This window comes from Brachycentrus maculatus, unplaced genomic scaffold, assembly GCF_059751285.1.
Source record: "Brachycentrus maculatus isolate JH-2025_06_01 unplaced genomic scaffold, ASM5975128v1 h1tg000015l, whole genome shotgun sequence".
In the NCBI taxonomy this organism is placed as follows: Eukaryota; Metazoa; Arthropoda; class Insecta; order Trichoptera; family Brachycentridae; genus Brachycentrus; species Brachycentrus maculatus.
Window position 1 is genome coordinate 1692258 of NW_028280769.1, and position 20415 is coordinate 1712672.

General features: G+C 34.3%; 6 protein-coding genes and 1 long non-coding RNA gene across 7 annotated transcripts; 4 read left to right on the forward strand and 3 right to left on the reverse strand.

Moving 5' to 3' along the window:
* Positions 1-613: 613 nt before the first annotated feature.
* Positions 614-1247, reverse strand: LOC148313351 (uncharacterized). The gene is made up of 2 exons (XR_015837962.1): positions 1106-1247; positions 614-1027 (listed from the first exon to the last, which is right to left on the reverse strand). It is a non-coding gene; the product is annotated as an uncharacterized LOC148313351 (long non-coding RNA).
* A 2768-nt stretch (positions 1248-4015) lies between these two features.
* On the forward strand, positions 4016-5679 carry LOC148313352 (uncharacterized). Its single transcript, XM_088264268.1, has one exon. The coding sequence runs from the start codon at positions 4043-4045 to the stop codon at positions 5552-5554; it is 1512 nt and encodes a 503-aa protein (XP_088120394.1). The 5' UTR covers positions 4016-4042; the 3' UTR covers positions 5555-5679.
* A 3530-nt stretch (positions 5680-9209) lies between these two features.
* On the reverse strand, positions 9210-10485 carry LOC148313353 (zinc finger Y-chromosomal protein-like). Its single transcript, XM_088264550.1, has one exon. The coding sequence runs from the start codon at positions 10483-10485 to the stop codon at positions 9337-9339; it is 1149 nt and encodes a 382-aa protein (XP_088120676.1). The 3' UTR covers positions 9210-9336.
* A 704-nt stretch (positions 10486-11189) lies between these two features.
* Positions 11190-12761, forward strand: LOC148313354 (zinc finger Y-chromosomal protein 1-like). Its single transcript, XM_088264560.1, has one exon. The coding sequence runs from the start codon at positions 11286-11288 to the stop codon at positions 12759-12761; it is 1476 nt and encodes a 491-aa protein (XP_088120686.1). The 5' UTR covers positions 11190-11285.
* An 802-nt stretch (positions 12762-13563) lies between these two features.
* On the reverse strand, positions 13564-14033 carry LOC148313355 (histone H2A-like). The gene has a single exon (XM_088264575.1). It carries the CDS (start codon positions 14031-14033, stop codon positions 13671-13673), a length of 363 nt encoding a protein of 120 aa, XP_088120701.1. The 3' UTR covers positions 13564-13670.
* A 1332-nt stretch (positions 14034-15365) lies between these two features.
* LOC148313356 (zinc finger protein 711-like) lies at positions 15366-16930 on the forward strand. Its single transcript, XM_088264587.1, has one exon. It carries the CDS (start codon positions 15446-15448, stop codon positions 16928-16930), a length of 1485 nt encoding a protein of 494 aa, XP_088120713.1. The 5' UTR covers positions 15366-15445.
* A 951-nt stretch (positions 16931-17881) lies between these two features.
* LOC148313357 (zinc finger Y-chromosomal protein 1-like) lies at positions 17882-19603 on the forward strand. Its single transcript, XM_088264280.1, has one exon. The coding sequence runs from the start codon at positions 18018-18020 to the stop codon at positions 19524-19526; it is 1509 nt and encodes a 502-aa protein (XP_088120406.1). The 5' UTR covers positions 17882-18017; the 3' UTR covers positions 19527-19603.
* Positions 19604-20415: the final 812 nt, after the last annotated feature.

Here is a 20415-nt window from a genome sequence, read left to right on the forward strand (position 1 = left end):
ATTTTTTAGTTTTCCATGTTTCAGGAAAAGAAAAAAATTTACAATATTTCTTTATACTTGCAATATGACGCTGACGCTTTAAGTGGGGACTGACCGGAGCATTTTATCATAATGTAACATTTGCGGCGAGCATCCGACGTTGGATGGAGTACTCGGAACAAACGGCGAGCAGCTCGGTTCGCTGTACTGATTGTACAAATGCTCGCATCGCAACGTGTTACGTTACGACGAAATGACTCCGGTCCCCACCTTTAAGTAAATCATGTGCTGTGATGTCTCCGCTGTTGATATACAAAGTTTTTAACGTAAATGAATGACATTACCATCTCACAGTGACTGGTTGTATACCTTAGGCGCTATCCAATGCTATGTTCGCCAGGCTGTCTATCAAAATTTGCATGTAAACGCACATCATCTTTGTGCTTGTTTCTAGCCTATGTCAAGCACTTATTCTTATCATTTAAAATACAGAAAACGTATGCACATATTTAACACCACGCTGTACATATTTCGCAAGTTATCGTAATATCCTTAAATATTGCAATATTAGTACGTGAGATATCTCTACAAAATTTTGGTCAGTACACATTGTGATAAAAAAATAATGCTAGTATCAAAAGAGTAAATTTATTAATGGCGAGTAAGAGGAAGAGATAGAGGGACACAGGACTCTTTTCCGGAAGGCCTGAGAATGGCACAGAATAATTCCAGGTAGAGCCAGCGTGCGTGTAACAAGAGGTCAAACTTAGTCATGAGAATTAGAACTAGATTGATTGTTGGAAAATCTCTTATAGATCTTAAACCGGATTCTGTAGCGAAACAAAACCACTTTTCACAGAAAGTGGACTTTCACTAGATTAGTCCTTCATTAAATATTCAAACTGTATAAAATTAGTCATCGCTGTCTTGACTAAACTGGTAATATGCCCATTACATTTTTATAAAATCCTTCAGAGAGTTCAAGTAACACATCTCTAGAGAGGTTTTCTCCCGATGCAATGATGTCTCTTACATTGTCGCGAAGATTCTGTAAATAGAAAATATGGTTTGTCAAAGTTGTTTCATTTTCACGCAAATAATAAAAACTTCCAAAACGATTACCTACCTGTAAAATCATATAATCAAAATGTGGTACTACATTCGCAGCCTTATCAGTGTTCTCTTCACTAATTGTTTTTGAAATCTTCAATATAAATTTATAAACATCCCAGCAAGCATTCACATCTGGGCTAGAAATCTTTATGCTATCGAAATTATTTTCAAGTTTTTCATTGAAGATATCAATGGCATTGTTTGATATTTTCATGCTTATACATTTTTGACAGTTTAAAAAATCAGTGCTGAGAATTCTTTCCCTGAATTTATCTGCATAACTGCTGGACATCTTTTGCGCGAAACAATCAGAAAATTTTGCAGCAGTTTCTTGAAGCGAAAATGGAAGCTTTATATAGTAAGATGACACGTGTACTGGATCTTTTTCAATTATGTCACCGATTTCGACAAGTAAACCAGAATTTTTGGTAGCTAAAGATGCAATTCTTTCATACAATATACTACTATTGTTTATGGTTGATAAACATCGTTTACGAGGGTTTGCGTTTGGCAATTCTAAATAATAAACAGAGTCGATATTCAGAGTGTTCGAAGGCAAAATACACCAGAAACAATAATCTTTATTGTGGACACCCGGAGTAAGGGCAATTAATTTAATCTCCAATTCAATTTGTGACTTAATATTTTTCTTTTTAATAGGAAGAGCAAATTTAAAGCACGGAGTTGTATTTACTCTTACACTGGCATTATACGAGTTGTAGACATTATCAACTTTAAATTTCATATCTAAATGCCAGAGATCATCGGAATACTTATTCATATGTTCAATTTTTTCACTCAAATTTTCAGCAACATCAAATTCAACAACATAAATATAACTATCTTCGTCCAAATATCTGTTTAAATTTTCGACTAGAGTTATATCCGAGTCATTTTCAAAAGTTGTGAGATTGTATATTTTCAAAGAAGAGCGCAAAAGATCTTTGAATGCATTTTTTTTTCGATTAAAAAATATTGCAGCAGTATAGTCATCTTCTTTGATTACTGCATTTAAAACATGCTCATTTTTAAGCGTTTCTTTTTTAATCTGGCTTATAATTTTTTTGGTATTCGATAGCTTTTTCGGTACATTTACATCAGTGACCCTAGATTTGATGTTGTGGATATCTAGGTTAATGTCCACTTTGTAGAGTAGATTATAAACAGTAGTACACAATATCTGGTTTCTTTCTTTGATGTAGAAAAAGTCATATGGCATTTGTATATTCAGTAAGCTGTGTTTAGCAATAAAACCATCATTACTTGAATCGATAGTAGCACACCATAGCTTCTCTCCATCACTGTATATGATAGAATCATTTGTGTAATATGTTCTTTCTATTTTAGAATTCAAATGGAGAATTTCAGTAGCCATACACCTGTCCACTATGTGGCAGTATATGATCATCATAGAACCACTTTCTAGATCAAGACAGATTCTCGATTCGTTCATCAAATGTATGTTATTTATCGGAACAGGACAGGATAAAAGAACAGACATATTTACTGATTTATCATCTCCAACTTCTAGAAGCGACCAATATAATGTGTCATGTATCGCTATTAACAATAACTGTGATTCAAGAGTGTTGGGAGAAATTTCAATATGAAAAATGCTAGAAATAAAATCAATCGAAAACGATTTTAAAGACTTGACTACCATTTGAATACCGGTGTTCATAGATTGAGGTGGGTTAAAATTAATCTTATAAATCCTGCTAACTTTCATTTTTGAAGAACCCAAGATGCTATAAACGTACAATAAAATACCACTTTCTTTTGTTAGCAGGATATATATTTCTTCGTCATTGTTATAAACTTTGAAGACATTTTTCAATATGGTTTTGAACTCAAGTTTTGCGAGTACATTTGTGTCGCTGTCTTTCTTTCTTAGTACTGTAAAGTGCAAAAATGATTCTTGGTCGATGCAAAGGAAAATGTTTTTTACCAAATAAATATTCAAGATTACAAACTCAGGGTAATGAAAGGCTTCATTGACGGATATATTATGGACGTCTTTTATAATCATGGTAAATTTGTTCCACAGAACAGCGTACGACGCGTTGTTGTAATCGTAATAAAGTAAACGTAAGGGCGCGAAAGTTTTTTCACAAATGTTGTAGGACTCTTTAATAATCGGAAGAATTTTATTCTCATCTGATGCCATTTTTAAAAATGTATCGCTTAAAACATTGAATTTCAAAAATATATATTTAAATATATTGGTATAAATTTTAAAATACAAAACACGAAAACTAACACACGTCGATGAGAATTTAATTTTGACAGTTCGTTTGTCGTTGCCGCCATTTTAACATATGGGAATTGTTCTACCACTGTAAGCGATCAAACAGTTGCGTTGATTGATCAAATAGATCGATTTCTTTTTCCTTTCCCATAAATATCAGCAACCATTAGTGTGACTATGTCGGAATTCAACTCAAATCAATTAACTCAACGGTGCATAGGGCAATCCATCGCATTGACTCAGAGTTATATTGATCGTTAGTTACATGAAGGCACAGGAATCAGCCTGTGCCTCAGGTACTAGTGCAGGGTGATATCAAATAAATATTAAAGTTGTAAATCAGGTATATTTATTTGAACCCCCGGGGATCTAACTCAGGACCTCTAGCCCCCGATTGATATGTATGTCTTGAGACTGAATGCGAACTGATTGCGTCAACTGCAACTTTTCCAATAGATACTGGATTTATTCTTGTTTTATTTTACTTAAAATAGGATGTTTTTGCACAGACATCAATGTTTTTTTTTATCCTACTTAGGTATTTCGGTAAACATTTCTTGAGAAAGGTGATAGCGAGAGCGCTTTGATTTAACTCTGATTAAATGAACGCTGTCGTGTTTAGAAATGTCAAAATATGTTTCGAATGTCATATTGACGACGATATAGTTGGGAGTTTCTAATATTAATTAAAATAAAATAAAAATGAATTTAGATAAAATAAACTCTACATGTCGAATATGTCTTGTAGAAGATACGTCTGGTTATTCTGTTTTCAAAACAAGAGATTCTGCTAAATACAGCGATCTGATCAAAAAGTTCACTGGATTAGAATTAATTCAACATGAAAACCTACCAAATATTATTTGTAAAAAATGTACAAAGGAGCTGATGGTAGTTATTGGATTCATCGAAAAATGTCGTCTATCAAATGAGAAGTTAGAAAAATTAATAAATTTGAATGTATCACTTTTAAAAAAAGAATCGGAATTCAATGTCTGTATAAAGGAAGAACTGAACATCGAAAGTTCCCAAGATGGCCAAGTGAAGTATGAAGAAGGGGAGTCTGATTCCTATAAAGATCCTCCGAGCTGTGATACTGATTATTCAGCAAAATGCGAACAGCTAGAAATTATTTATAAAACCAAATCTGAAAGGGTTAAATCGAAGAAAAAGAGAACGAGACGCAGAAAGATAAAAGAACCGTTAAAATGTGAGGATTGTGATTTGATTGTTTCGTGTAAATCAGCTTTGATAGTCCACCAGAGAAAACACACCGGAGAGAAACCTTTTCAGTGTCCCGCTTGCTTGAAGTGCTTTGCCCTTTATTGTACACTGAAGGAACACATCAGCAGACTGCACGATGAAAATGTAAAGAAGCAATACATCTGCGATATCTGTGAAAAGTCCAGTGCCAAGAGGGCTGACCTCGTGGTTCACATGCGAACGCACACCAAAGAGAAGCCGTACAAGTGTACGCACTGTCCTCAGTCCTTTTCCCAAACCGGTACACTCGCCACACACATCAGGACACACACTGGAGAGAAGCCATTCGCTTGTCACAAATGCGGGAAATGCTTCGGGTCGCATTCTTCCCTAAGAGGGCACATGAAAGTGCACGTGGAAGAAAAACTATTCGTTTGCCAGATCTGCGAGAAACCAATAAAAACATTGAACAGTTTAAAAGTACACGTTAGGAAAATACACTCTGGCGAAAAACCTCATGTTTGCGATAAGTGCGGCGAAGCTTTTACTTGCACAACTAATCTCAATACCCACATAAGAATCAAACATTCGGGACGTTCCGGACATTGTGAAAAATGCAAACGTCAATATAACAACATAGCTCGCCATATGAAAATCCACGGTGAAGAAAAAACGTTTGAATGTGAATTCTGCGATCAGAAATTCACTGTTCAACGGGCTCTGTCAACACACTTGGCAAAGCACATTAATAGTAAGCAATATCGTTGCACCCACGACTCCTGCAATGCTGCGTATTACCTTCAATATCAGTTAGATCATCACATTTTAAAATATCATAAAAGATCTTTCACTCACATTTGCGATATTTGCATGAGAGGCTTTTTCCGTTCCTCAGATTTGTTGAAACATATTAAAGCTAATTGTTGCCATAAGTATAAGAGAGAACTCGCTTGTCAGTCTATGATAGAGAAACATTATAATATAGACACTTGTATGGAGGCATTGGACTAATACAGTGGTGGCGGGTGTGTTTTGTTATCCTAGAGATAATAATTGTTTTACAACTTACAATTTTTTTTATTAACTATTGTAAAATCAGTTTTCTGGATGAGTTGGTGCATTTTTTACTATTCAGATTTTTTACAATAAGCACATGCTGTTATTTTTTCCCATGTATTCTCTCCCCACAATCAAGGTAACAAAATTCTCATTATTTTTTTAAATTTATTAATTTTTTTAAATTTCTATTAAAATCACTACTACTCATATTTCGTTTTTAAAAGATGAGTGATACGGAGAAACCTCCGGACCTTTCGGATGAAGGATCAGATTCCTCTCAAGGAACAATGGAGTCTGTCCCGGATGCGTCATACTTCATCCCAATATCATGTCATAAAAAACAAAAACTAAACAAACATAGTAAGAGGAATTCGAGTTCTGACTCAGATCATATCATTCATAAAAGTCCTGATCCACATAATATTATTGTTGATCTCCCTATTGAGTCAATTCCTAACCCCATACTAAACTTACCTATAAACACGCTCACAGCTACACAAACAAAAGCCCCATTATCTGCTTGTACAATGGAATGAACCGTGCTCCATACATTGTGCATGTTACAAAATTCCAGGCTGATGGTGAAACCGCAACCAACCTGTATAACATTGACTTTGGTCGTTTTCACCACAGGAACAATATTCAATGGCCTGGAACGGAATTCAATTCGTCAGCCACAACTGTGTTTCATTGGAGTTCAAAACGGCGAAGGAAGCCAATTCCAACAACTTACCAAATCACAAAGCAGGGAGTTACCAAAGGTATCCCTTCGCATTAGTCCGAACAAGACATTGTGGAGAATGCTGAGGTTCCTCGAGGATTCAGTATGGTTCTTAAGGCTCGACTAAATTACAGATCGAGAACAGGGGAAATGGTTGAGTGGAAACCCTTCAGCACAGTTGTCTTGACTTTCAACTCAAAATCACTTTCTTCTTATATTTATTTTTTCAATGTACTCCTTCCCGTAGAGCTCTGTGTTCCCGAAGATTCAGTGCTACAAGTGCTGTAGATTTGGAAATACGAAGACTGTATGTAGATCCCTCGCACGCTGCTATAAATGCGGGTCCTCACATAATGGGGACACTTTCAATGTAGCAGCTGAAGTGTTTAAATGCCTCAATTGTTCAGGAACTCACTCTGCCATTAGCAAGTCATGCCTGGAACTAAGCAGGCAATAGAATATTAAACTCTCAATGGCTGATAAGAACATTTCCAATAAGGAAGCATCTAAAATGTTTAATAAAGCCACAGTTTCTATGCAGAAATGGCATCTAAAAATCCCACTTCTACATCCAAACCAAAGACGGCCGTACACTCTTTCATACATCCTTCAAAAAGACAGTGGAAAAAAGTCGAAGTTGAGAGGCATACCTCCCAAACCTCAAACATATATTTACCCCTTACTTCTTTATTTCCCAATTGCACAGTCTCCATCTGGATCTAGCGGAGTTGCTTTCTCCAACACAGTCCCCCCCTAACCAGACACGAACTCCATACTTATCTCTACAGTCCTACGCCTCATATTATCACTCTTACAAAAAATCACAAATATACTGTCCAACGTTGTCCATCAAGTAGTTCATTCATTACAATTTCTATTCGCAAAAAAAATATTAATAAAACTAACACTACTGATAGGAATACTAATATTTTTAATTCAAATTTAAAAAGTGTAAATAAAAATATAACTCGATACTAGCTAGAACAGAGACAAAAGGCCATAAAAGAAGAAGAAGAGAACTCGCTTGTCTAGATCCAAAAATAAAATAAATGATAAAATTTATAACAAAAAATTGTGATATTAAAGTCTGTGAGAAATTAAGATACAGGAATAATTTCAACATAGATTCACAAATTAATTATATGCAAAATATTGAAATTGAGTGATTTCTTTGTTGGAATAATAAAGGGTATTGAATTATTTATTACCAAAATGAATTATTATTATTATTAATCTTATTGAAGTCTGCATAAAAATAAGATAGTTTAAGCTCTAGATTAGTCTAAGAACTACATGTATCTAGTCTCTCAATGTAATTGTGAATTTAAAAAAATGTACATTGAAAAGTCATACATTAAAAAAAATGTTCTGTGTATTTAATCTTTTTTAATCCCATATCCATACTTAGGACAGGCGCTGAGGGATAAATCAGGGTTGGACTCTTCATGAAAAGAAATGTTTGATAGTTCAAAATGTTCTCCAGTACACTTATTTTCAGATTCTGACAGTAAATTGCTACACACTGACTTAAATCAAAGTAAAATGGCAGGTTGATTTAACCATCCAATTCTGTGGGGAAAAAGAAAGGGCAATTTATTGTTTAAAAAAATAAGTGGTATTACACAAAGTAAACAATGGATGGTAAGGAGAGTGTTATATTACCATACCACAAAGTTATCAATGCTTTTAATATACAAAATTTATTTATTGTTTTCTTTCATTATCCGACTATACATTTTTTATATCATCAATGATCCCCCCCGCCTGATCATTTGTACTTGTTTGTATATAACAACCACCACTGTTCTTTGTATATGGCTTGTTTATTCATTTCATGTCATATAGTATTTTAAATGGTCATATAGTATTTTAAATAATAGTAAAGTGGTTGGTGCGTTGGCGGTCATGCTGAAGATCCCGGGTTTGATTTCTAGGGGGGGGGTCTTAGTAAATATAAGTGCACTCAAATATTTATTTAATATCCCCCTGGACTTGCACCTAAAGCTGAAGATTCATTACCTCCCCGTAGTGTGATTACCAAACAAAGGCAATCCCATTTTATGGCATTCACCATTTTTGCACAGTGAGTATATTTACGATTAGGGTAGTCCTTAAAGTAAATTACCAGATGAATCATTGCTGTCATAGTACTACAAAGGTAATTTTACAAAGTGGATAGAGTTAGGAATTTAATATAAAACGAGGATTAGTTCTTATATACAGAATGTTTATTTTGATTCATTTTTAAGTATATATTAAACATTTTATTTTGTACAATTTATTGCAAACCAAAGGGATAAAAATCCCAAACCTATAAAATAAAGTACCCTTTCACCAGTAAACCAACCAGAAAAAAATATCTTCAAAAGATTTTCCTTTTATCAATTTGAATTTTGACAATGAAGTAATAAATTAATCTTTACATGTTTTACTAATGATATGTATTTTGGCAGTATCCATATGAGCATTCTTCTGTCAAATGGAAGAGTGCTGTATTGAAAATTTGTCATGGTTTTTGAGAATGTTACGGTCACGGTACTTCAGCCATGAGGTTCCGACAAAGAATAAAATGAAAGAGAGGTCTGAGTATATTTAAAAAGTGATGTTTCAGTACTAAATATCATCAGCGTCATTAAAAAAGGGAAAACTTTGAATTGCCAACTTTATAGTAACAGAGATGATGATATAGATGCCTGATGATATTTGATAATTTTTTTACATATGTACAGAATGTCTTCTTCTAACCCTTATCCGCACCCAATGGTGCATAGGGCACTGCATCGTATAGAAGCAGTGTTATCTTGATCGTTAAATACACGAAGGAAAGGTGATCAGCCTTCCGCTTCCGACCAGTCCAGGGTCATATTAAATAAATATTAGACTGAAAAATCACTAATATTTATTTTGACCCTCTTGGGAATCGAATTTGGGACCTCCAGCATGGTAGCCTAGTGTGCTGACCATTACACTACAGAGGCGGACAAAATGTACTCTAATGAAATACTGAAACATTTTACTTTTTATATTTTTTACAGCAATTAGCTTTCAAGTGTTTAGCGAGATCTGATGATCTGAAAAATCCTCGAGAACACACATCACAAACGTGGGTGTAGTGCTTGTTGTGAATTTTCAAAACGTGTAAATCTAATCTAAATTGCTGGGAGTATGCGGCGGCACAGGAGTCGTAAGGACACGGGAATTTATTAGAATTGCGGTGTCTGATCAAGTGTCCGGTTAAACTCCTTTGAATTGTGAATCTCCTGTGGCAGATTTCGCATTCAAATGGCTTTTCGCCATTGTGTAATCTCATGTGCTCGGCGATATTAGAGTATGGTCGTTTACATTGGTCGCAGTTTCCCGAACGTTCCGAATGCTTGGCTTCGATGTGATGCCTAAGATTAGCTATATTGTTGAAAGCTGTCCCGCATTTATCACAAATATGTTGCTTGGGTATTGTGTGCATGATCCGTATGTGGTTTTTGAGAACGTATCTCGATTTAAGAGGTTTCTCGCAGATGTGGCATTTATAGTTTCTCTCGTCCGTGTGCGCGATCATGTGCCTTTTGAGAGCGGAGTGAGACATGAATCGTTTCCCGCATACGTGACAAGCTACTCGCTTATCTCCGTTATGTAGCCTTATATGAGAAGAGAGTGCTCCGCTTTGCGCGAAGCTCAGAGGGCACTGGGGACACTGGTAGGGTTTCTCTTTAGTATGTATTCGCATGTGCACTACGAGATCGGCTTTCTTAAAACAACTCTTTCCGCAAACATCACAAACATACTCTCTTTTCTGGAGTTTCTCATCCGTGTGTAGTCGGGCAATATGCTCCTTCAGGGTCCCCTGAAGAGCGAAGCACTTCTGACAAGTGGGGCATTGGAAAGGCTTCTCTCCAGTATGCTTCCTGTTGTGGACTAAATAAGCGGATCTACAAGGAATAGTCAAATTGCACACCTCACATCTAAATACTTCTTTTTCCTTTTTGGCTTTGTAGTTGATTTTTTGTTTTAAGCTTTTAAATTTATGCTTGGAAGATTTACGCTTCTTGAGTCTTGCGTATTTCCTTTTCGGCACAACTTCTTCATCTGTGTAGTCATCATAGCTTTCAGGTTCGTTGAATGACTCCAAGTTGTCAAATTCGACCTTTATTTGGTCGTTTTTCATCCGACCATTTCTGATAAACAGACTACAGAGAGGAATGTCCTCTTCCTTTATAATATCACTATTCGTTTCTTCTTTAAGTAAAACATTTAAATTTATGATTTCTTGCAGCTTATCGTTCGATAAACGACATTTATCGGTAAATTTAATAACTACCATGAGCTCATCCGTACAATCGTTACAAATAATACTCGGTAGGTTTTCATGTTGAATTAATTCTAATCCAATATACTCTTTGATGAGGTCGCTGTAGGTTGCCGAATCTAGAGATTGGAAAACAGAGTTACCAGATTTATCTTCTGTTAGGCATACCCGACACGTACAGTTTATTTTATCCATATTCATTTTTATTTGAGCATTTAATTTTCATCAACAATCACAAAACATTCTATGTTGACACATATTTTAACTTTTGACGTTTCTATTTTAGGAGCGTGTTCGAGAATTTAATCCGGTGAACGTTTTTTCTTTTAGCGCTGTTCGATCAACATTTCAGCGTAAGTATTTAAATACGCATATCTTAGTCTCCAATATATTACTGAGAATTATCATGTAAATTTTATTTATCGAAAATCAAAAAACGTATTATCGAATTGATTCAGATAAATATATTTTATTAAAAATGTTTGCTGAGGGAAAGAGATTTATTCTGGAACACACCCCTTTTTTATAAACGTCAAATAATCTATGAAAATCTCAGTGTGTACGTCAAAACAACAAAATATGTGTCAATATGTCAATAGCGGGTCTGCTGTCGTTGCTGATTTAATAAACAAAATAATTAAATTCTCAATGAATTAAACATGAATATCGATAAAATAAATTACACATGTCGAATATGCCTTGGAGAAGATAAATCTGGTAACTCTGTTTTTGAATCATTGAATTCTGCAAACTATAGTGATCTCATTAAAGAGTACACTGGATTGGAATTGCTTCGACATGACAACCTGCCGAATATTATTTGTAATTTTTGCACGGATGAGCTAATGGTAGTTGTTAGATTTACTGATAAATGTCGTCTATCTAATAATAAACTTCAAGAAATCTTCAATTCAAATATTCAATTGAAGGAAGAAACAAACAATGAAGTTATAAAAGAAGAGGTTCCACTTGACTGTTCATTCACTAGAGATGGTCAAATAAAAAGCTACCAGATAAAGGTGGAATATGATGACTCTGAGTCCTTCAAGTATGATGATGATTGTGGATATGATGAAATTGTGGCAGAGGAAAAATATGTAAGGAAGCTGGCACTGACCAAACACAAATTTAAGGATTTTAAACAGAATAAAAAAAGTAAAATCAAAAAGGAAAAAGAAGTATTCAGATGTGAGGTATGCAATTTGACAATCCCTTGTAGATCTGCTTATTTAGTGCACAATAGGAAGCATACAGGAGAGAAGCCTTATCAATGCTCCACTTGTCAGAAATGCTTCGCTCTTCAAGGGACCCTAAAGGAGCACATTGCTAGACTACATACGGATGAGAATCTTCAGAGAAAAGAGTATGTTTGTGACGCATGTGGGAAAAATTTCTTTAAAAAATCTGATCTCGTAGTGCATATGCGAACACATACTAAAGAAAAGCCATACCAATGTCCCCAGTGTCCTCTGAGCTTTGCACAAAGTGGATCCTTATCGTCTCATATAAAGCTGCATTATGGCGAGAAACGAATATCTTGCCACGTATGTCAGAAGCGCTTCAAATCGCGTGATGATCTCAAAAGGCACATGATCGCACACACGAATGAGAGAAACTATAAATGCCATATTTGTGATCGACTTGTGAAATCAAAACAAATTCTTAAAAACCACATAAGGATCATGCACACTATACCGAAGCAGCATATTTGCGATAAATGTGGAGCAGCTTTTACAAATTCGGCTAACCTAAAACAGCACATCGAAGCCAAACATTCTGGACGTTCAGGAACCTGCGACGAGTGCAAACGATCATACTCTAATATCGCCGAGCACATGAGACTACACAATGGAGAAAAACCATTTGAATGTGAAATCTGTCACAGAAGATTTACAATTCAAAGAACTTTAACAGGACACATGATCAGACACCGCAATTCAAATAAATTCCAGTGTCCTCATGACTCCTGTACAGCCGCATACCCCCTACAATATCGATTAGATTTACATATATTAAAAGTACACAATAAACCATACACTCACTTGTGTAATGTTTGTTCTCGAGGATTTTTCCAATCTTCAGATCTTGCTAAACACTTAAAAGCTAATCGTTGTAATAAAAAATATAGAAAATAACATCATAAAGTTTTCTTTATTTTACTTTCCCTGTTTTAAAAAATATATATCCATGTAAATATAAACCGTTAAAACGGCAATAAAAAATACTATTTAACAAATAAATTAGAAAATGCGGATGATGGAGTGAATGTTCATTTACTCTTGATCTTTAGATGTACCTACACCAGGTTTCTTCTTTTTTTATTCTGCCATACAGGTGTATTTGTTGCACTCTGTTGTTGTGTTCTGGATATGTAGCGTCAACTACATTTTCTTATTGATTAATCCACGCATTAATGTAGACAAAATATGTTTATTACATATTTTTTAATTGGATTTAACTATGATTTAGATTAGTGTATATTTTACAAAAACTGTTATTAAAACATCAAGGGGTTTTAAGACCTTTTCTTATTGTTATTTTTAAATGATTTTTGTTATAAAATAAAATTAAACGAACAACATACTTGGGAGTTGGCTGGACAGTCCCAAGAAATAAATGTCGTAGAATAGAGGTAGGAATATATTCTTATTGAAATTTAATGCACTTCTCCCAATGATAATTCAAAGCTGTTCTCACTTTTTATTTTTGAAAAATTATAAAAGCCTTTAACATACTGTATTGACACTATCATTTGAGTCTGTTTTTGTGAAGATTTTCTTTATGATATAGGAAGAGGTGAAGGTTGACAATATCATATGTAGTAAATAAGGCGGATGGCTCACCAACTGGAAACCAGTTATTGAAATTTGTGTAATAATAATTTTAGATAAATTATGTACCACCATTTTCGTAAAATACTACCTCATGGGCATTTAAACAGATGTGGATTATGATATGAATATGATAATGATAGCCAAAAAAAATATTAAATAAAAACTTGAATTGGATGAATCTGTGGAAAGGGAAGAAGGGGAGCTACTGTATTATTGAGTCTTCTTCGTGGACTTTTTGGGCTGGAGCATGACTAAGATGTTGGGCAGTACACCTCCCTGAGTGAGGGTCATGCCAGGGAGCAGCTTGTTAAGCTCCTCGTTATTGTGGATGACCAAGTGCAGATGGCTAGTGGTGATCATGGTCTTCTTGTTGTCCCTGGTGATGTTGCCGGCCAACTCCAACAAATTGGTAGCCAGATATTCTATGAGGGTGCCCCCTCTTGAGCAACAGCCTTTCTGCGGCTCGACATGGTGGTGTCTCTGAAATTCTCTGCTTTTGTTAGTAGTAGGACAGAGAAATGAGAGCTGGCGTTTTAGGCACTTGAAATTGCTGTGGTGTTCTTGGATTTCCATTGTCTATTATATACTGTTGTTGTGTACACATGAATTGTCAAATTGTCATGGTGAAAAGATGACTCGTTTGGTCAGCATTACAGGTCTTCTCTCCAGGTGACATAATTGATTTGGTTTTCTTTAAAGGCAGGAAACTAGTAGGTGTGATTTATATTTTGATTGCTCTCTTGGCTGGTTATTAGTAATAGAACAAGATCCAAGTTTTATCCTTAAGAAAATAAGTAAAATTAGCATTGAAAATAATTTAAAAATGTACTCCAATGATGTTTGGAAATAAGCATGTTTGTTCTTTGCAAAAGGTCCAAAATCCTGATTCTCACCAAGCAGAATGTTTAGGAAAACGAATTACATAAATCATTTTTGCTGACCAATGTTGCACAGATCCATATTCTCATCTTGATATACTTTTTTATACAATAGTTTAAATAGCTTCTAATGCAGAAAATTCAGCATTTGTGAACATAAGTTTTAAGTGGTATTACACAATGTCAACGATGAACGATAAGGAGAGTATTATATTACCACAGAATTAACCATGCTTTTAATATATAAAATATAAATTTTGACACAAAAATATTATGAATAAGTATAATAAAATTGAAAATGTTATTTTCAAGCTTCTTAGGAGACTAACTAGGGTATGTTAAAAAATTTGGGAAAGAATCTTACGTACATCTCATGAAGGTTTCTCCTAACATACTAATTTTAACAATGAATATTGCAGACGAAATTTTACTGTGATTGTTAATATGAATGAAATTGAAATTGAAATTTTAATGTGATTGTTAATATGGGCAGAATGGTAAATGTCACACAGTGCAAAAAAAGTGGCCACTTTAACCAGCCAATGACAGATCGTGAGCCCTGTAAATGCCCGTAATTCCATATTCTCACTTCAATATACTTCTTTGTCAATGTTGAGATTACCAGAAGAGTCATAATTAAGGCGTGTGTATTATTTTACTAAAATGTTTAAATTTATTTGTACAGATATTTTAAATTGTCGTTCATTGGAACAAAATTGTGATAAACCGATTAATATTTTTAACAAAATCATTATTCCCCTCTACATTTCTTTCCTTATTTTTTACGCGTGTATTTAAATTGCAAACTATTTTTGTAAGCTCTTTAAAAATAGGTATAAAGTTGTGCCAGAGTAAGTTTTCAAAAGAGCCTACTAATCTCAACAACGTGATTGTAGGTAGGTACTAATGATAGCGCCAGAAAGCGCAAGCGTTTGGTTTATCATTTACGAACATATTCCGCTTTTGGAAACGTCAAAAAATCTCTACACATAATATTTGATCTATGCGTCAAAACGTCAATGTCAAAACCAAAAAAACAATGTGTCAATGGAGTTAACAATATATTCTAGTTTTTAAAAAAAATATTTTTAAACATATTAAATAAAAATGAATATGAATAAAATAAACTGTACGTGTCGTATATGCCTAATAGAAGATAAATCTGGTAACTCTGTTTTCGAATCACTGAATTCTGCAAATTACAGCCACCTTATCAAAGAATACACTGGATTGGAATTGATTCGACATGATAACCTGCCAAGTATTATTTGTAAAGATTGTAGGGATGAGCTAATAGTAGTCGTTAGATTTACGGATAAATGTCGTCTATCGAATAATAAATTGCAAGAAATCTTCAACTTAAATGTTGTATTTAAAAAAGAAATTAATGATGACATTTTGAAAGAAGAAGTAGAAATACCTCTTGACGATTCTTTTATTAGGGATCTCCATGTAAAAAACGACCAAATTAAAGATGAATTTGACAACTGTAGTGTACAAAATGAACATGAAAGCTACGATGAATATTATGTGGATGAGAAATCTAAAATGGATGGAAAATATAGAAGGCGGAAGTTATCCGAATTTAAAGATAAAAAACAAAGAAAGATATCAAAATTAAAAAAGGAAAAACAAGTATTTAGATGTGAGCTGTGTAATTTGACTGTTCCATCGAGATCTGGTTTTTTAATCCACAACAGGAAGCATACTGGGGAGAGACCTTATCGGTGCCCCACTTGTCAGAAATGCTTCGCTCTTCAAGGGACCCTGAAGGAGCACGTTGCCAGACTACACACGGATGAGAAACTCCAGAAAAAAGAGTTTGTTTGTGACGCATGCGGGAAAAATTTCTTTAAAAAATCCAACCTTGTACAGCACATGCGAACACATACTAAAGAGAAACCATACCAATGTTCCCAGTGCCATCTGAGCTTTACACAAAGCGGAACCCTCTATTCTCATATAAAGATACACAACGGCGAGAAGCGAATATCTTGTAAGCTATGTGGAAAACGCTTCAAGTCCCTTGAAGACCGCAAAATACACTTGGCCACACATGCAGATGACAAACGGCACAAGTGCCACATTTGTGGAAAACTTGTAAAAACAAAATATATTCTCAAAAACCACATAAAGATCATGCACACTATACCGAAGCAGCACATTTGTGATAAATGTGGTGCTGCTTTCTCCAGTTCGGCTAACCTTAAGCAACATATCGAAGCCAAGCACTCGGGACGTTCTGGAAATTGTGAACAGTGTAAACGATCGTATTATAATATTGCTGAACACATGAAACTACACAATGGTGAAAAGCCATTTGAATGCGAAATTTGTCATAAGAGATATACTGTCCAAAGGATTTTAAATGCACACCTATCCAGACACCGCAATTCTAATAAATATCAGTGTCCTTATGATACCTGTACCGCCGCATACTATCTCCAATATCTATTAGATTTACATGTATCAAAAGTACATAATAAACCATACAGTCACGTGTGTATCATTTGTTCACGAGGATTCTTCCAATCTTCAGATCTTGACGAACATTTGAAAGCTAATCGCTGTAATAAAAAATATAGAAAATAAAATCATGAAGCCTTTTCTTATTTTGATATGTTTCCTATTATACAATATTTTTTCCATGTAAATTAAACTCTTAAATTCGTATTCTTTATTGTTTGCTTTATGCGAAGTTTGAGAAATATAAGAATGTAGAAATACAAGTACTAGATAGTATTCATAAATAGTTGTTCATTTAGTTTTCAAGTTCATAAGTTTCCAACATTAATCAATAATATGAATGTTATAATGATCACTCATTGTGATCATTAAAGATTTTGTGGATAAATTATTTGAAGATTTAGCTTAAAGATTTGTAAAATTGTGGATATTTATTTTTATGTTTTGCACAATATTTTTTAACCATCGGATATTTGCTGATGAGCATTGGCTTACATAAAAAGATTACATATTTTTGTTCCCAATTACCGTATTACAAAAATAATAAAGAGAAATAATAAATACTAATTCATAACATATTTTTAAAAACTGTAAGCAGTTTTTACTAAAAATGCCGATCAATGAAGGTCAACCTAGCATGTAATCATCGCTGTCTGCTTTGTCATTGTCTGGAGCAAGGGATTTGGATTGTCTCACAGTTTATTACTATACATTAGTTTATCTAGTAAGTAAATGGAATTGGGTTGCAGACCAAAATAATGTTGCGTATTTCTGTTCACGAGTTTTGTAGTTCGAGCCCGCCCTGCTACAACTTGACTCTCATTTTTTTTAAAGAGTAGGCATACTTAGTTGAAAAAATCATTTCTTCCGGTCATGTTCATACATTGGTACATTGTAACTGGAGAATTCCTGGAGGACGCCTGCGTCACTTTTTTTTACAAAATTTATTTTGGCCACGCAAAAATTTACAAAACTAGTGACTTTTTGTTGTTGGGATTTGAATGTTTTGTAAGTTGATCATATGATATATATTTTTCGAACACACTCTTCTGATAAAAATGTCAAATTATCTATGCATCGTATTTATAATCTTTGGAATTTATGTCAAAAGAACTGTCAAAAACGAAGTCAATTTTTTATATCAACCCATGTCGACGATATTTTGTAGTAAATTTTTGCTTCTGATTTTTTAAATATACTTGTTTGAATAAAAATGAATACGGATAAAATAAATTCCACATGCCGAGTATGTCTTGCGGAAGATAAATCCGGAAACTCCATATTTGAATCACTGGATTCCGCCAACTATAACGACCTCATCAAAGAATACACAGGATTGGAATTAATTCGACATGACAACTTACCTAGTATTATTTGTGACGACTGCATTGATGAGCTAAAGATAGTAGTTTGTTTCATTGATAAATGTCGCCTGTCGAATAATAAACTGCAAGAATTCTTCAATTTAAATGTTGTATTCAAAAAAGAAATAAATGACGAAGTTTTAAAGGAAGAAGTGGAATTCCCTCTCAATGATTCTCTAGCGGGGGATGACCAAGTAAAAGACGACCATATAAAGGAAGAATTTATCAACAGTGGGGTACAAAATGACCATGAAAGCTATAATATATATTATGAGGATGAGCAGCCTTTGTTGGAGAGTAAATATGCAAGAGATCGTGAGCCGTTCGAACTTAAAGATAAACAGAAAAAGAAAACTGAAGTTAAAAAAGATAAACAAGTATTTAGGTGCGAGCCGTGCAATTTGAGCATTCCATCGAGATCACGTTTTTTAATCCACAACAGAAAGCACACTGGCGAGCGACCCTACCAGTGCCCCACTTGTCAGAAGTGCTTTGCTCTTCAAGGGACCCTGAAGGAGCACATTGCCCGACTACACACGGAAGAGAAACTCCAAAAAAAAGACTTTGTTTGCGATGTTTGCGGAAAAAACTTTTTCAAAAAATCCAATCTTGTACAGCACATGCGAACACACACTAAGGAGAAGCCTTTCCAATGTGTCCTGTGCCCTCTGAGCTTCACACAAAGCGGATCACTATCTTCTCACATAAAGCTACACAACGGTGTGAAGCGAATATCTTGCCACGTTTGCAGGAAACGTTTCAAGTCTCGCGAAGATCTCAAAATACACTTGGTTACGCACGCCAATGAAAAAAGCCATAAATGCCTTATTTGCGGAACGCTTGTAAAGTCAAAACACATTCTCAAAAACCACATAAGGATAATGCACACTTTACCGAAGCAGCATATTTGTGATAAGTGCGGAGCGGGTTTTACTAGCTCGGCTAATCTGAAGCAGCACAGTGAAGCCAAGCACTCGGGACGTTCAGGAAACTGCGATCAGTGTAAACGATCGTACTATAACATCGCCGAGCACATGAGACAACACAATGGTGAAAAACCATTTGAATGCGAGATATGTCACAGAAGTTTTACAATTCAAAGAGCTTTAAACGCACACTTATCCAGACACCGCAATTCTGATAAATTTAAATGTCTTCATGACTCTTGTACTGCAGCGTACCCCCTGCAATATCTGTTAGATTTACATATATCAAAAATACACAATAAATATACTCATATATGTAATGTTTGTGCTCGGGGATTCTTTCAATCATCAGATCTTGCTGAACACTTGAAATCTAATCGTTGTATTAAGAAATATAAAAATAATAGAGTTACGAAGAAGATTTCATTATAGAAGATTTATCTTGCGGTAGAATATTATTCCATAAAACTTAAAATATTTTTACACAAATAAAAAGTTTTGAAACTGGATTTACTTTTTTTTAATCTTTCATTTTATTGTCACTATAAACATTGTTGAGTTTCAGAAAATTCTGAACGTTTTTTCTACATCACTTTGTCCGGCAAGTTTAAAAGGGTTATGTTAACTCACTTATGGGGTGTTTTCACGCCAAATTTTAAAATAAATTATTTTTGCGCATAAAATCAGGTTCCGTGTAAAATATCTATATCTTTTGAAGTAAAGGTTATATTGAAATGAAAGAATTATTCATGTATTATGTGATAAACATTTTGTTTTTTTTTAGCTCACTAAAAAATATATAGGTAAAATACAGAAAATTATGAAATAAAAAAACTTAAGCATTAGAAATTAATTTTTGTAAAGATTATCATCATAATTTTTCAGTAAGTTATAAAAAAAAGGATAAATAATTTTTCAATGTGTGATACCTCTCAAAACATTTTACTTTGTGTAAAGTACCTTGCGAAATTTGCACATGAGTGTGTCTCATTACGCAATTTATGTATGTATGGAACACAGAATAATACAAAAAACTTATTACCACTTTCATTTAAATTTTGAGGCATTTCAGGGAGTCATATAACAAAATAAAAAAAATATCAAAAATATAATGAAAAAAATAGTTCATAAAACACTTACGTTATTTTCACCAATCATAGGTTATCTTATTAAATAACTTTCTTTATTTTTGTCTGCCTTCGTAGTGTAATGCTTAGCACGCTCGGCCACTGTACTGGAGGTCCCGGGTTCGATTCCCAGGGGGGTAATAAGTAAATAAAAATGGTTTTTCACTCTAATATTTAATCAATATTATTACCCT